We start from the raw sequence: 17,607 nt of genomic DNA, 5'->3' as shown, positions 1-17,607 counted from the left end.
CTTCCAGGTTCTGGGCGGCATTGAGCCGAGCTTGTACCAAGGGGACATCTGGTACACCCCCATTACAGAGGAGTGGTACTATCAGGTTGAAGTGCTGAAGTTTGAAGTTGGCGGTCAGAACCTAAACCTGGACTGCACAGTGGTACCGTGGCGCCTTTATAACATTATATGGGGGGGACTATGATTATTATGTTGTTCAGTGGGTGCTCTGTATTCATGGATACCCTTCTAATATCTGGACATCTGCAGACTCCATGCCTGCTAAATAATGCCCTTACAGTGATATTACCCAGGTAAAGCTCCTATGTGGCTATTTATACACAAGGGAATGATAAAACGTCACTCTGGGACGTGCTGATGGCAAGCTCTTGGGTCCCAATCTCTTGTCACTTCCTGTGGTAATGATCATGGCTGGAACTAGGGGTAGGCAGAAGAGGCACGTGGCTAGGGGGCAGTGGTTGGGGGAGCATTAGGCACTTACCTCTTTTGCCTACACCTAGTCCAGGCACTTGCGCCCCTTCTGCCCACTTGCCTGTATTACCCCCCTCCCCTGACTTAAATCAATGCTTACCTTTTGGTTTTTCCAGTACAACTCTGATAAAGCCATCGTGGATAGTGGAACAACTCTGTTGCGCCTTCCTGACAAGGTCTTTAATGCCATGGTGGATGCCATTGTACAGACCTCTCTGGTATGTTTAAACCCTAGTAATCTGGGGTAGTCAGCTTGTATGAAATGTCTCTCAGCCTGCATATATGGGCACAGAACCCCTCGGTGACTGCTAATATCCTTATCATTTACAGTAGGGGGTACATTATCCCTTATAATACATGAGTGATACTCAGAGTTCCCTGTATAACTCAGCCTGCAGCCTTGTGCCTTTATATGGGCACAGAACCCCTCAGTGACTGCTAATATCCTTATCATTTACAGTAGGGGGTACATTATCCCTTATAATACATGAGTGATACTCAGAGTTCCCTGTATAACTCAGCCTGCAGCCTTGTGCCTTTATATGGGGGGCACAGAACCCCTCAGTGACTGCTAATATCCTTATCATTTACAGTAGGGGGTACAGTATCCCTTATAATACATGAGTGATACTCAGAAATCCAGTAAATAATGGTATCTGCACATAACAGAATGTTTTGCTGAAATATCTGTCCCATTTGAGTGTTTCTGTTGTATTTCTCTATCTAATCTTGCGGAAATATTTTGCATCCTGTTGAGAAATACCTGGCAGCCCAGACAGGATTGTTCCACGTAATTGGGAGGGGTGGGGGATTTTTTTTATGACGGACACTTTTGAGCACTGTTTAGCTGGTTAATCACCTCCTGATTGGCCCATATGTCCCCATACAAGAATGAAATTTGCAGCCCCTATGATACTTAATGGACTTTCCCAGCCCCTGTCTGTCCTGCTTTAAAGGGGAAGTATACCCCGTACGTAGGTATGATTTATCTCTATTATATAATAACCTGCCTGTTTTCCTCTGCAGATACAGAATTTTAATGCCGAGTTCTGGGCCGGCCTGCAGCTTGCCTGTTGGGATAAGACTCAAGACCCGTGGAACTACTTCCCAGATATCTCCATCTATCTAAGGGATACCAACAGCAGCCGATCTTTCCGTCTAACTCTGAAACCTCAGGTTGGCACTTGGTTGGGTATTTCCCCTTTAATACGGATCTATCATATGTTATTTTTATTGTATCAGTGTTTATATCTAGATGTAGCCCTGGGCATCTCACCCAGCCACCCCCGCATTTTGATTGGTCTATTCCTTCCCCTCAGCTCTATATCCAGTCCGTGTTGACCTTCCAGGAGAGTCTGAACTGCTTCCGCTTTGGGATCTCCCAGTCGGCCAGCGCTTTGGTGATCGGGGCCACGGTAATGGAAGGCTTTTATGTCATCTTCGACAGAGCCGAGAAGCGAGTTGGCTTCGCCGTCAGCAGCTGCGCAGGTAGGGAACGTGGAACCGGACTGGCGAGAACTAAGGCACTCACAGCTCTTGTAGGGAGAAGGTGTAGGTGGAAATCAGATAATGTCAAAAGGGAACCGAGTCACAGTCGTTGTACAGGATTAAACTAGAATCGGCCCGTTATTAAATGTAAATAGAAGGAACATTCCTGCCAAACCTGAGCAAGTACAGGGGAATGAGCAAACTTAGGGGGCTGTTCCTGCTCAATTGTGCTTAGTACAGGGGAATCCCTATGTGCCATAGTTTTATGGTATCTCTCTGTACAGGCTATGAGCAAACTTAGGGGGCTGTTCCTGCTGAATTGTGCTTAGTACAGGGGAATCCCTATGTGCCATAGTTTTATGGTATCTCTCTGTACAGGCTATGAGCAAACTTAGGGGGCTGTTCCTGCTGAACTGTGCTTAGTACAGGGGAATCCCTATGTGCCATAGTTTTATGGTTTCTCTCTGTACAGGCTATGAGCAAACTTAGGGGGCTGTTCCTGCTGAATTGTGCTTAGTACAGGGGAATCCCTATGTGCCATAGTTTTATGGTTTCTCTCTGTACAGGCTATGAGCAAACTTAGGGGACTGTTCCTGCTGAATTGTGCTTAGTACAGGGGAATCCCTATGTGCCATAGTTTTATGGTTTCTCTCTGTACAGGCTATGAGCAAACTTAGGGGGCTGTTCCTGCTGAATTGTGCTTAGTACAGGGGAATCCCTATGCTGCCATAGTTTTATGGTATCTCTCTGTACAGGCTATGAGCAAACTTAGGGGGCTGTTCCTGCTGAATTGTGCTTAGTACAGGGGAATCCCTATGCTGCCATAGTTTTATGGTATCTCTCTGTACAGGCTATGAGCAAACTTAGGGGGCTGTTCCTGCTGAATTGTGCTTAGTACAGGGGAATCCCTATGTGCCATAGTTTTATGGTATCTCTCTGTACAGGCTATGAGCAGACTTAGGGGGCTGTTCCTGCTGAATTGTGCTTAGTACAGGGGAATCCCTATGTGCCATAGTTTTATGGTTTCTCTCTGTACAGGCTATGAGCAAACTTAGGGGGCTGTTCCTGCTGAATTGTGCTTAGTACAGGGGAATCCCTATGTGCCATAGTTTTATATTATGTGGGACAGTTTCCTGGGTGTGGGCAAAGCAAAATTCAGTGTACTCACTCTCTGTGTGAGTAAAGCTGGCCATACACGTGGCGATCCGACGATGTTTCGTACGACCATCGGTCGCACGAAACATCGTCAGATCCGCCACACACCATTCAGGGCTGAATCGGCAGGTAAGGAGGTAGAAACAATAGGATTTCTACCTCCTTCTGCCGATTCAGCTCTGAAGGGAGAATTTTGGTCAGGCGCCTTCTATGGCGCCCGATCAAAATTTTCTAACCTGGCCGATCGACGAGCCGACCGATTTCAGCAGCTTCCTGCGACATCGGTCGGCTCGCTGACATACCATACACGCACCGATTATCGTACGAAACGAGGTTTCGTACGATAATATCGGTGCGTGTATGGCCACCTTAAGAGACCAGTAACATTTGGCTGCAGTCACTGTGCCCCCCCAGGCCCCGGTGTAGAGTAAAGATGTTTTTAAGAGCCATGTACATATTCATCATGAAGGGCTTACTTTGTCATTCAAGAAGTGGCCAAACAACAATTATAGCCTTTTCCTTTGATCAGAGCAGGATTTTAGGGCTTGGCAGGGTCACTGCCCCAGGCAACACAACCATTCATCTGATTTTAACAACACAGATTTGGAGATTTGCCTGTTGATTGGGCAGCCAGTGCCTATAGTAGGGTGGGATTGGGCCTGTGGGGCGGGACTGGAATTGTTGGTGGCAGAGGGTGGGTGGGAATAGTAGTATTTATAGTAATAATAGTAATAATAGACCTTCATGCCCTGCTTCCCAACTGATTTGGGAGTATATTCCTGCACCAATTGGGCTCATTCTGGTGTATAAGGAGCGGGGTGGAATGGCTGTGGCGGTGCCAGAGTTCATTATGTGATTGGGAGCACTTTGGAGACCTCTAGTGGAAGCTGTCGGTACTGTTTCAAAATTTTAAAATGATTGGGACCTTGGATTTTCTTTTTGTCATAAATAATTTAAATACAGGTATAGGACCCGTAATCCAGAATGTTGGGGACCAAGGGTATTCCGGATAAGGGGTTGTTCCGTAATTTGGATCTCTATACCTTAAGTCTACTAAAAAATCAGTAAAACATTAATTAAACCCAATAGGACTGTTCTGCCCCAATAAGGATTAATTATATCTTAGTTGGGATCAAGTACAGGTACTGTTTTATTATTACAGAGAAAAGGGAATCATTTAACCATGAAATAAACCCAATAGGGCTGTTCTGCCCCCAATAAGGGGTAATTATATCTTAGTTGGGATCAAGTACAGGTACTGTTTTATTATTACAGAGAAAAGGGAATCATTTAACCATTAAATAAACCCAATAGGGCTGTTCTGCCCCCAATAAGGGGTAATTATATCTTAGTTGGGATCAAGTACAGGTACTGTTTTATTATTACAGAGAAAAGGGAATCAGTTTTAAAATTCTAAATTATTTAATTAAAATGGAGTTTATGGGAGACGGGTTTCCGTAATTCAGAGCTTTCTGGATAACGGGTTTCCGGATAAAGGATCCCATACCTGTAATAAAAAGGTAATGGGTTTGTTGTGCCCTCATTTACAGTGTGCTAGCTAATAGAGCTCCTAGTGCAAGCATCACTATTAGCAGCCAGACAATAATGTAGAATTGTTGGTTTATAGACAACACTATGGGAAACAGCAATGCCATATTCCGGGTTTTTCTGTTTCTGGATATTAGATCCCCTGCCATAGGAATGTGGCTAAAATCAATGTACTGAACACTGTAGATCTTCAAATCCCCTTGTGTTTCGCCTGAAAGGATTGATATATAATATAATGTTGTATGATCATAAATCATATAATGTGCCAAACACAGACATTCATAGGAAGATGCAGGTTGTTGCAAAGTGCCATGTTTTTTGCACTCTGTAATTTGCCCCGTAGTTCGCATCCAAAGGCATAAGCCTGCCCTGTGCTTCATGAATGAGGCCTGTAATCTTTTTTTTTTTTTTAATTGAACATATAATTATTTTTCTTTTATTATATAGTTGTGTATTGCCTCCCATAGACCTTCTGTAGTGTTATCTTCTACAGGAATCTAGAAAGGAGTGTGGTCTGGTCATACTTATTAAGTTTTATTGCCTTGTAGATGTGTTCTTAGCGTCTACAGAGAGATACCATAAAACTATGGCACATAGGGATTCCCCTGTACTAAGCACAATTCAGCAGGAACAGCCTCCTAAGTTTGCTCATAGCCTGTACAGAGAGATACCATAAAACTATGGCACATAGGGATTCCCCTGTACTAAGCACAATTCAGCAGGAACAGCCTCCTAAGTTTGCTCATAGCCTGTACAGAGAGATAGCATAAAACTATTGCACATAGGGATTCCCCTGTACTAAGCACAATTCAGCAGGAACAGCCCCCTAAGTTTGCTCATAGCCTGTACAGAGAGATACCATAAAACTATGGCACATAGGGATTCCCCTGTACTAAGCACAATTCAGCAGGAACAGCCCCCTAAGTTTGCTCATAGCCTGTACAGAGAGATACCATAAAACTATGGCACATAGGGATTCCCCTGTACTAAGCACAATTCAGCAGGAACAGCCCCCTAAGTTTGCTCATAGGCTGTAAAGAGAGATACCATAAAACTACGGCAGCATAGGGATTCCCCTGTACTAAGCACAATTCAGCAGGAACAGCCCCCTAAGTTTGCTCATAGGCTGTAAAGAGAGATACCATAAAACTATGGCACATAGGGATTCCCCTGTACTAAGCACAATTCAGCAGGAACAGCCCCCTAAGTTTGCTCATAGGCTGTACAGAGAGATACCATAAAACTATGGCACATAGGGATTCCCCTGTACTAAGCACAATTCAGCAGGAACAGCCCCCTAAGTTTGCTCATAGGCTGTAAAGAGAGATACCATAAAACTATGGCACATAGGGATTCCCCTGTACTAAGCACAATTCAGCAGGAACAAATTTGGGATTCGTGACTCTTCAAAAAGGCCTGTTCCTGTGGGAAGGTATATGTGTTGCTTCATTTTCCTGCAGGCTATTACTCTAACGAGTGAATATTTAAGAATCCAACACCCACTAAACAAACATATCCGCAAACACTGTATGAAACATTCAGGCTGAATTACAGGGATTGGTGGCAGGAGAGTTTGCTTTGCACTGTATTGATAACATTATAACCTTTATGTGTTGGCTACAAAGTAAAGAGCAGGGTTATTCCATGTGCGGTGAATACCCAGGTCAGATTGTGGGAGGGAGGAAGAGGAGGTTGCAGATGAAGCATAAGGGCACAGAGATAAGGGACAGGGAGGGGGAGAGGGCACACAAGTCATGGAAGACATGGGCAGGGCACAGGAATCAGGGAAAATCAAGGAGGAAAATGCACTTAGACTGGAAAACAGTCAGTGTAGAGGAAAAGACTTGGAAAGCCAAGCATAATCCATTATGTGCCGTGTATGTGCCAGTGGGTGAATGTGCCGTGTATGTGGCAGTGGGTGAATGTGCCGTGTATGTGGCAGTGGGTGAATGTGCCGTGTATGTGCCAGTGGGTGGATGTGCCGTGTATGTGCCAGTGGGTGGATGTGCCGTGTATGTGCCAGTGGGTGGATGTGCCGTGTATGTGCCAGTGGGTGGATGTGCCGTGTATGTGCCAGTGGGTGGATGTGCCGTGTATGTGCCAGTGGGTGGATGTGCCGTGTATGTGCCAGTGGGTGGATGTGCCGTGTATGTGGCAGTGGGTGGATGTGCCGTGTATGTGGCAGTGGGTGGATGTGCCGTGTATGTGCCAGTGGGTGAATGTGCCATGTATGTGCCAGTGGGTGGATGTGCCGTGTATGTGCCAGTGGGTGAATGTGCCATGTATGTGCCAGTGGGTGGATGTGCCGTGTATGTGCCAGTAGCTGGATGTGCCGTGTATGTGCCAGTGGGTGGATGTGCCGTGGATGTGCCATGTATGTGCCAGTGGGTGGATGTGCCATGTATGTGCCAGTAGCTGGATGTGCCATGGATGTGCCGTGTATGTGCCAGTGGGTGGATGTGCCATGTATGTGCCAGTGGGTGAATGTGCCGTGTATGTGCCAGTGGGTGAATGTGCCGTGTATGTGCCAGTGGGTGAATGTGCCGTGTATGTGCCAGTAGTTGGATGTGCCATGTATGTGCCAGTGGGTGGATGTGCCGTGTATGTGCCAGTAGTTGGATGTGCCGTGTATGTGCCAGTAGTTGGATGTGCCGTGTATGTGCCAGTGGGTGGATGTGCCGTGTATGTGCCAGTAGGTTAATGTGCCGTGTATGTGCCAGTGGGTGGATGTGCCGTGTATGTGCCAGTAGTTGGATGTGCTGTGTATGTGCCAGTAGGTTAATGTGCCATGTATGTGCCAGTGGTTGAATGTGCCGTGTATGTGCCAGTGGGTGGATGTGCCGTGTATGTGCCAGTGGGTGGATGTGCCGTGGATGTGCCATGTATGTGCCAGTGGGTGGTTGTGCCATGTATGTGCCAGAAGCTGTAAGGCAGGGGTCCCCAACCTTTCTTACTCCATAAAACACCATAAAAGTTCATGGAGGAGCCAAATAAGGGCTGTGATTGGCTATTAGGCAGCCTCCATGCACCCTATCAGCTTACAGGGGGCTTTATTTGGGAGTACATCTTGTTTTTATTCAACCAAAACTTGCCCCCAAGTCAGGAATTCAAAAATAACTCCCTGGTTTGGGGGCACTGGGAGCAACATCCAAGGGGTTGGGGAGCAACATGTTGCCCCCGTGGGATCACTAGGCTAGGGGAATGCCTGCTGTAAGGTAACAAGGTGCCTTTCCTATGGGTGAGAGGAGAGCTGTGCATGCAGGAGCGGGCGCTACTAACGCGTCTCTGTCGCTTTCTCCCCAGAGGTGTCCGGCATCACCGTGTCTGAAATCGCAGGGCCGTTTGGCACGTCGGACGTATCGAGCAACTGCATCGCCCGGAACCCCCTCAGGGAGCCAATCATGTGGATCATATCGTACTCCCTAATGAGCCTGTGCGGGATGATCCTCCTGGTGCTCGTCATTCTGCTCCTGCTGCCCAACCGGCACCGCCGCGACGACATGGAAACCGTCAACGACGAGTCTTCGTTGGTCCAACACCGCTGGAAATGACTCCCGTTGGCCGGGGAGGGGAGCGTACGGTCTGAACTCCAACCCAGCTAATAAAGAGTTAAACCTTTATTTCCTCCTTTGCTGCTCGAGACTGTGTTTAGTGCAGCCGATTGGTCGGCTCCTGCTGCCAAATCCGCCGCCACTGACGACATTCCCGTATCTCGTAAAACTTGAAATGACGGAAATTGGCGACTCCAGAGAGGAGACTCCCGATACTACTGTACTGAGTGGCTCGTTCTTCGGCTGGATGCACTGTGTTCTACGTGCCTTCGGGTTAAAGCCTAGAACCTTCGTGGCGAAGGAACGGTTATTACCTTTATTAATTTTCCTATGCACTTACTGTATGTAATGGCTCTCAGGCTCTCCTGTCTTTCCTAAACCCCCCCCCCCCCCAAATTATAATGTTGAGGTACCTCCCAATATGTAAGTAAGTATGGGGGCGGGGCATAAGTCCTTATAACATGCAAGGGTCAATGCATTATGTCACGGTGACATCACAAAGCACTGATAATGATCTCATAATGCACCGGTTATAAGGGTATATAGTCTATTCTGTACAATATAAATAACTTATATTGCCCCCCCTTGTTACACCTTAGTGCCTTATTTCACCCAGAAACATGAGACTGTGCAACCGGGCTTAATGTGATGCCAACGTGGACTTTTGTCACCAACCAACGTGGACTTTTGTCACCAACCAACGTGGACTTTTGTCACCAACCAACGTGGACTTTTGTCACCAACCAACGTGGACTTTTGTCACCAACCAACGTGGACTTTTGTCACCAACCAACGTGGACTTTTGTCACCAACCAACGTGGACTTCTGTCACCATTCTGTCAGGGCGCGGAAAGATTGTGAGGCCCTTGCCACGGGTCACCGTACTCAGGATTTGTTTGGCGTCACCGAAGGGCGTATGCCATGAACACGTCACTCAGTGTACTAGCCACGGGGCTAGCTGCTGCTGCTGCTGCTGTGTGTATGGGGATAGCGGAGAGACCAGTGCAAAGATTTACACTTGGGTTATATCACTAGAGCTTTTTTTTTTATTTCACTACAGTTGTGCAAAAGGTGTAACTTGTTATTGTGGGCCAGTAATTTAGGGATAAGTAAACCTCAATATAATGGATTTTGTAACCACAGCGCCACCTGCTGGTCAGTTCCAGTAACTGTACAGACAGGCAGAGAGACTTCCCTTTAGAAAGAAAACAGAGAAGGGTTCTGATGTTGCTCAGGGAAGACGATCCGAAGCCTCAGATGCCCTTTCCCATCTCCTTCCCGAGCATAGCAACATCAGAACCCTTCTCTGTTTTCCTTCCCTTTTAAGGTTTACTTATCCTTTAATGTAGTATTTGTATTCCCAGTAATTTTTGTGTAGTGTCGGACTGGGCCTTGTCGGGCTGACCAGAGAAGCTGCCACTGTCACACCGAACAATGAACATGTTGTAGAATGCAAAAAATTACAGTAAAGTGCAAAGGTGCTCGGAAGATTTTGCGTTATTTTTCTTTTCCTCTGTTTTCGTGATACTAGCAGTTTTGCGCTGCTAATGTCATAAATGAGTAATATTGGCGCCCCCTGGTGTTCTGTCCGGTATAAATGCAAACGTTTTCATTCCGGTTACATCTTGTGGCGCTTCTCTGCTCAGTCCTATTGATTGAGGAGGCTCCATGTTGTACGTTTATGATAAAAGCAGCGTATAAACTGCTAAAGTAACGAAAACAAAAAGAATAGAATTATTCATGTACGTTAAGGTGGGGGCGTAGCATCACTCGGCAGAGGGCGGGGCCTTGGATCCTGAAGGGGAACTTGGGCATAGGGAGTCTGAACATTTGAGGATTGGGGGTTGAAAATAATAAAGGGGTGATGTGACCCAGGGCCCAGTCCTACCAGAACATCCCATGGTACTGTGGGCAGGCCAGTCTGACCTATATTCCTAAGGGCACACAGCGTATTCTCACTGTATGAAAAATACTGCATTTCATGTTTGTTTTTTTACAGCAAACGTCGATGTACTTTTTTCAACGTCATTAAACAGGTTTTTCTTCTTTCATATCAGTCCGTGTCCTGTGCGTTACCTAAATGCCCCACTGAGACGGCAGCTAGAACTGCCCCTGTGCCTGTCTCTCCTATATACAGTGCAAACAGGGTGCTGGGCATTTACTAATAAAGGGATAAGGCTGCCAGTAATACAGGTGCAAGTATGCGGGGGGGGGGGGGGTACTGTGGCCAGGGAGGGGGGGTACTGTGGCCAGGGAGGGGGGTACAGGGGGTACTGTGGCCAGGGAGGGGGGTACAAGGGGTACTGTGGCCAGGGAGGGGGGGTACAGGGGGTACTGTGGCCAGGAAGGGGGGTACAAGGGGTACTGTGGCCAGGGAGGGGGGGTACAGGGGGTACTGTGGCCAGGAAGGGGGGGTACAGGGAGTGCTGTGGCCAGGGAGGGGGGTACTGTGGCCAGGGAGGGGGGGTACAGGGGGTACTGTGGCCAGGGAGGGGGGTACAGGGGGTACTGTGGCCAGGGAGGGGGGGTACAGGGGGTACTGTGGCCAGGGAGGGGGGTACAGGGGGTACTGTGGCCAGGGAGGGGGGGTACAGGGGGTACTGTGGCCAGGGAGGGGGGGTACAGGGGGTACTGTGGCCAGGGAGGGGGGGTACAGGGGGTACTGTGGCCAGGGAGGGGGGTACAGGGGGTACTGTGGCCAGGAAGGGGGGGTACAGGGGGTACTGTGGCCAGGAAGGGGGGTACAGGGGGTACTGTGGCCAGGGAGGGGGGTACAGGGGGTACTGTGGCCAGGGAGGGGGTATAGGGGGTACTGTGGCCAGGAAGGGGGGGTACAGGGGGTACTGTGGCCAGGGAGGGGGGGTACAGGGGGTACTGTGGCCAGGGAGGGGGGGTACAGGGGGTACTGTGGCCAGGGAGGGGGGGTACAGGGGGTACTGTGGCCAGGGAGGGGGGGTACAGGGGGTAATGTGGTGGAGTGAGGGGGCAGGGACGGAAATGTGTGCAGGTTTGGTTACTTTCAGAAATAGATATAATTTATGTTGTAGAGACTGTTGCTGGTAAATAAACCTTCCCTGTGGAGTTGTAGTTATTTCTGTTGCTGCTGTATAATGGGGCATTATGTCTGTACTGGGGCGGACATTTACCCTCCCGGGGTAGTGTTACAGGGACCTGTGCGAAAATCATTCTGTAACCCCTGTTTGGCTGTAAAACGGTCCAACACCAGCTAGAATAGGTTAGAGCATGGGGTACACTCTCTTAAACAGGATGGGCCTTTCGCTATATGGAAGTAGCCTGGGGTGTAGTGCAACTACAACTCACAGTAGCTGTGTGCAGAGTAATTTAGCTAATAATGGAGGCCAGAGGGTTCTTTGCTGATAAACAAATAACAACTGGGTTTATTGTCAGAGACAAATCAAGATGCAGGGTTATGGTATATACTCACAGAGCAGATGTAATATGCAGTATTATACTCTGAGGACAACGAGAGAGGATGCACACCGGTTTATCCCACCTCTTTGGGAGACTGGGCAGGGTAAATGCATCTCGTCAGCTCGGCACCACTATGGAGGGCAGTCTGGATAGATACCTCAGTCCTCAGGTTGAATACCTCTAGCTTTAAGAGTCCTACAGCCTTAACCGTGGCCCTATGCTAAGGCAACAGTGCCGGTATGGAAGGTACTTCCAGCTACTTTCCTTGGTGGAGCCAAAACTGCTCTTGCTTCCTTCCCTCTCTACCTCACTTAACTAGAAAGTGCTCTACGGAGTGTAACTATATAACTGGTCCTCATTCACGGGGTCCCTGTCCCAACTTCACTAGAGTGCAGATGGATATTCTAGGGTAGGATTTGGCTTTACTGGGGCCCTGTTGATCCCAGGCTTAGTGGAACTCCCGCCTGAGACACAGAGGCAGCCAATCAGGAAGCCCCACCCCTTCGCTAAACACTATATTGGAGTGCAAAGGGTGGAGTCAACCTTAGAACCCATAAGGCACATATGCAAAGCTATAAACTGGATACATGGGTCTTTGCCCAGTAACAGCACAGACTAAGGAAGTTGTAGGGTTTAAAGCCACAGGGGCATGTTAACCCTATGGGTCCCTACAATTCCATTGTACCTTTTATTTTTTTCCCACTTTTGTACAGACATGGTATATTAAAAGTGATCTCCAACCAAAAGGAAAAAAATATCTAATTCTAAGCAACTTCCCAATAAATTCATTTAATTGTACATTCTCTGTGGTTTTAAAGTTAATGTGCAAATGTAATTTTTTTTCTTTTTATCCCTCTTCATTCATTGTGTCTGACTCTTGAAACAATGTAGCAATAGTCAGTTCGCCTCCTAATTTGTTAATCAGCTTTAAGCCAAACCTGACCTGACAAAAGATGAAGGGAGGGGGTTGTTTACATAGAGCTCGTTATTTTTTTTTTATTTTTTTTTTAACTAACTCCAGCACTGTATTTGGATCTGGTACTGCCTTAGGCACATGGTCTCTGCCGGCCCCTCCCCTCGTTGATTAGTCCATATGCAGAATATAGAGTTCAGCACACCTTCCGTGTATTGTGTTCATGTTGAATAAAGGTGTCAGTGGGTGTCGGGTCCCCTTTCTGCCCGGCATTGTGGTTAAACCTTAGTCATTGTGAGGATAATGAAGTCACCGAGCCGCCACTCAGTACAGGTTCTGTAAAGGTCAGTTTACTTTGTTGACACTTACATGTGACGCACGCAGTAGCGCCTGCTTCTCATTATGTGAGTGCTGCTTTCATTTGGAACTTAAGGGTTATTTTTGGGAGGTTTCAGCACCTGTCCTTCTCACTGTGTTTCTCTTCATCCCCTTTCTGGATTTTCATATTTAAATTGACACTGACAAATCCCTTTAACTGCATTGGGGTCCAAGGTTCAATTCCAGCCAGGGCACAATTGGCAAAGGGTGTGCTTGTTCTCCCTGTGTCTCCATGGTTACCAACGGGTGCTCAGGTTTCCTCCCACACTCCAAACACATACAAGCAGGTTCACTGGCTCCTAATAAAACTGCCACTAATGTGTTTGACTGTGATAAGAACCTTAGAGTGTCAGCTCCAGTGGGGCAGAGACTGATGGGAATGATACATAATCTGACTCCAGTTCTAGGACTGTGTCAGAGGTACCACTCTATGGTTGGGGTGTGGTGTAATATAAACAGTCACATCTAACTTCAGGCCAGACTACAAACATGTTCTAGGTTATTCTAGCTGTAGGCTTCATGTTCCCAACATGTTCAGGCTGAACTGAACCCATGGACATCAGTTAATACATAAAATGCTCTACCGACTTTAAACTGGTTGCTAGGGTCAGTTTTAAGCATTATTATGTCAGTTGGAGACCAACGGAATGCCATTATCTACATCAGCGATCCTGAACCTATGGGTCGGAACTCTAAGATGGGTCTCCCTGCTTGTAGGGTTCCTCCTGATTGACTATTTGAAATTGGTCATTTTTCTTTCAGCTTTTTAATTATTAACATTTGTTCTCTGCAGCTTTTGGGAAGTTTAAGTTACATTTGGTTGCTAGGACTTTATAACTTTAGCAACCAAGCAGCGGTTTAGAAGTCAGAACGGACAAGGTTTGAGGGAACAGGTAGGGGGAAGAGGTGGGGAATGGACCAATTATAGGGCCAACAGGAGCAGAAAGTAACAGGAGTACAGGAACAGGGGGAAGTGATGCGCCCAACCCGGCTTCTCCCCTTAATTTATATAAGGATGGGGGGTGCGGAAGGGGCTGGTGGTGGGTGGACATATGTTAAGGGCCCCTGAGGGGATGTGGGGGCCCCTGGGGTGGCCTCGGACAACCCAGTACAACACTGGAATTACCATTGAGCAGAAGGTGCAGGAGGCAGACACATGTAGGAGCCATCAAATCCCTCTTTCTACAATTATGGCAGCAATGGGAGGTACTTAATCAACTAAAGCAAAAAATAATAAATCATAAATAATATTAGTCTGAAAAATAATAAACTAATTAATTAATGAATTACTTAAGTGATGGGAAAAGGAGGTAACCAAAGTTGATCATACCAAACACAACATGGAGACCTGGTTGTGTAAACCCCAAGTCTCTCTCTCAATAGATCTAAGTCAAAATCCCAACACGATCAATTTGGCTCTCAACGCGTGATAATAGAAAAACCAAAAGGCTCACCGCTATCCAGAGATGGTCCGGGTGCTTAAAGGCCCGAACCCGTAGCTGGGGAAGGCAGGATCATGTGTATATGAAAAGGCTCCAAGTACACCGGACACAGGCGGCTTGCTTAAAACTCCATCTTTATTGCTCCATTTAAAATCAGTACACCTGACGCGTTTCGTGCGTTTGCGCACTTAATCATAGGCAGGATGCCTATGATTATGTGCGCAAACGCACGAAACGCGTCAGGCGTACTGATTTTAAATGGAGCAATAAAGAGGGAGCAGACGGTTCGAAGCCAGCCATTTGGGGTGCAGGAAACCTGAGGCCACTGGTTTCTTTGATCTGTTGATCATAGAAAGGCAATTGTGGACCTAAGAACGGCAGGGGGTGCAGCTAGGAGAAAATATGGATTATAGAAAGGGATCCATATCTCCTTTGCTTTAGGGTTCACAAATCATATATTGGTTATGGGGAGGCCCCATGCTTCCCAATGATACCAAACAGGGACTGCCTATACCCACCAGTTAGGGGGGATAGCTTCTGGGGGACTGGGACAGGAGTCACCCCTCATGTTTGGTATCATTCTGATCGCCCACATATGGGTTAAAACAAGCCCCTATTTTCATAATAATATTGGGTACTGGCAAGTGCCAACATCATATGACAAGAAACTGGCATGAGAAGTGCAGCTCTCTACAGGGGTGGTCATGTCACAAGTTTCTGGACACTCCCCCATCATGCGTACAGTAATAAGGGAGGGGCCCAGTGGGACATAAAAAGGGCCACAGACCCAGGTATTCTTTAGCTCATTCTTGGGGTTCCAATCTCTGTTGGAGGGTGGGCTCAGGGTTTCCATACTCTTGCCTCAGGAGGACACAAAGGATAACTCAGTAACGTACATAGGGTTTCTCTGTGTTTTATTCCCTTTTATTTTAGTTACTGTTTGTATGTGTATGTCTCTTTTTGTAAAATCTTTTTTAAATGCACTGTTTACCTTTGTAATATTAAATATAACATTTAATAAGTTTTGTCCTTTGGCTCTAAAGACGCACGTACCTTGTTTACATGTGGATATTAACTGCTTGGCTGTGAGTGTATTGAGTTCTGGGTAAATGCTAATTAACTAGTTGACTGCCAGCAGGAGAGTGTGTTTGACTGTAATTAACCCTTTGGCTGCTGTTGAATTAGTGGAAACCCACCCTAACTACAGTAAGCAAGCTTGTGTATTGGGAAGTAGTACCTGTTGTAGAGAGCAGGGAGATATTTGTGTATTAGGTTTCTATCGCCTGTTAATGATAGATGGTGGCAGCGAATAGTTATTTGGGGCGGTGGTGTGTTTGGGGGGGCTTGATGTTAGTCTAACCTGTGTGAAAGGTGACTGAGTGTAACCCCTTGTTGCCCTGTCCCGGTGTCACGTGCGTCTGAGAGTGGCGTGTTCCTGACAGAGAATATATCTGGCCCCCATCTACAGTATATCCAGGATACAACCGGCTGGGGTTGGCCCAGTGGAATCCCCATATATGAATATCCCACACAAAGATGGCATTGCAGCATCGGATCCCTACATACAAAAACACCAAATGGAACCAGGGAACAAAGGCATGCACTCCATCTTGTCCCATAACTACGTCTCTTTCAGCATTTAGATTTACATTCAACAGATGGGGACGGCAATGGGCTCAATGTGCAAATCTATTGATGGCTACATTGGGAGAGGACTTTATTTCATCCTGTAGTTCTAAATCAATGGTATAGCTTTGCTACATAGATGATATAGTGAATAAAGTACCCCCTATTGTAAAATAAAGGGATATTATAAGCCCCCGAGGAGTTCCTTATAATATATAGTGAATAAAGTACCCCCTATTGTAACATATAGGGATATTATAAGCCCCCAAGGAGTTCCTTATAATATATAGTGAATAAAGTGCCCCCTATTGTAACATATAGGGATATTATAAGCCCCCGAGGAGTTCCTTATAATATATAGTGAATAAAGTACCCCCTATTGTAACATATAGGGATATTATAAGCCCCCGAGGAGTTCCTTATAATATATAGTGAATAAAGTACCCCCTATTGTAACATATAGGGATATTATAAGCCCCTGAGGAGTTCCTGATAATATATAGTGAATAAAGTACCCCCTATTGTAACATATAGGGATATTATAAGCCCCCGAGGAGTTCCTTATAATATATAGTGAATAAAGTACCCCCTATTGTAACATATAGGGATATTATAAGCCCCTGAGGAGTTCCTGATAATATATAGTGAATAAAGTACCCCCTATTGTAACATATAGGGATATTATAAGCCCCCGAGGAGTTCCTTATAATATATAGTGAATTAAGTACCCCCTATTGTAACATATAGGGATATTATAAGTCCCCGAGGAGTTCCTTATACAAAGTAATATATAGTGAATAAAGTACCCCCCGATTGTAAAATATAGGGATATTATAAGTCACGGAGGAGGCCGAAGGCTGAGTGCTTTTATACAGGTCATGGAACTCCAAGGTGACTTCTAATATCCTCATATTTTACAACAGGGGGTCCTTTAATTTTTATAATATACAAGTTTCAGTGAGTCATGTGACAGAAATGACATCACTAAGCTCCAATTATAACTGATGACATCACTAAGCACCCTTTATAAGAATATAATTTACAGTTTGGTCCCATAGGGAAATGACCCACCTGTTTATTTCAGAGGGGGATCTTGGGGAACTCAGAAATCGGAAATACATTCCTTACTATTCTCAGTCCCAGAAATCTCTTAATGAAAGATAATCCAGTGACACCTTTTTTGGGGGGGAACTCAACATATAACATGGGGGGGGGCAGGTGTACATGCCCCAGACCTTCATCTTAGGGGAGCTTCTTCCAAACGGATCACTTTGCAGTGAAAAAGCCTGGCACAAAACTGGGCCATTAAAAATAATGTGGTAAAAGTTAAAACATATTTTATTTTCTGGAAAAAAAAGCATCTTAAACAAGGATAGCCTGACGCATTTTGTGCCAAAAAGAACGGGCATTTATTCATAGGCTTAAACAAGGATAGCTTGTCAATAGAATGGTTATATATATATAATGTTATACACACAGGGCCGGATTTCAAATCCGGCCGCCCCGAGGGCGCCCCCGGTCGCACGACCCCCCCCCCGAGTGCGCATGTGCGCGTGAACAGCAGGAGTGTGCATGCACGAACGGGGAGTGGGTGTTTAGGGGG

At 46.4% G+C, this 17,607-nt stretch overlaps 1 protein-coding gene across 1 annotated transcript in view; it reads left to right on the top strand.

Annotated features, from left to right (window-relative positions):
- Nucleotides 1-10,264, top strand: part of bace2 (beta-secretase 2) — a 45,451-nt gene extending 35,187 nt beyond the window's left edge. The window contains 6 exon segments of the mRNA NM_001142118.1: nucleotides 8-142; nucleotides 588-689; nucleotides 1,498-1,647; nucleotides 1,791-1,959; nucleotides 7,966-9,403; nucleotides 9,515-10,264. Of these exon segments, the coding sequence (NP_001135590.1) occupies nucleotides 8-142; nucleotides 588-689; nucleotides 1,498-1,647; nucleotides 1,791-1,959; nucleotides 7,966-8,213 (804 nt within the window). The 3' untranslated portion in view covers nucleotides 8,214-9,403; nucleotides 9,515-10,264.
- Nucleotides 10,265-17,607: the final 7,343 nt, after the last annotated feature.

This window comes from Xenopus tropicalis, chromosome 2, assembly GCF_000004195.4.
Source record: "Xenopus tropicalis strain Nigerian chromosome 2, UCB_Xtro_10.0, whole genome shotgun sequence".
NCBI classification, from domain to species: Eukaryota; Metazoa; Chordata; class Amphibia; order Anura; family Pipidae; genus Xenopus; species Xenopus tropicalis.
Note: the sequence above shows the minus strand (reverse complement) of the source record. Positions and strands in the feature narration are given on the sequence as shown.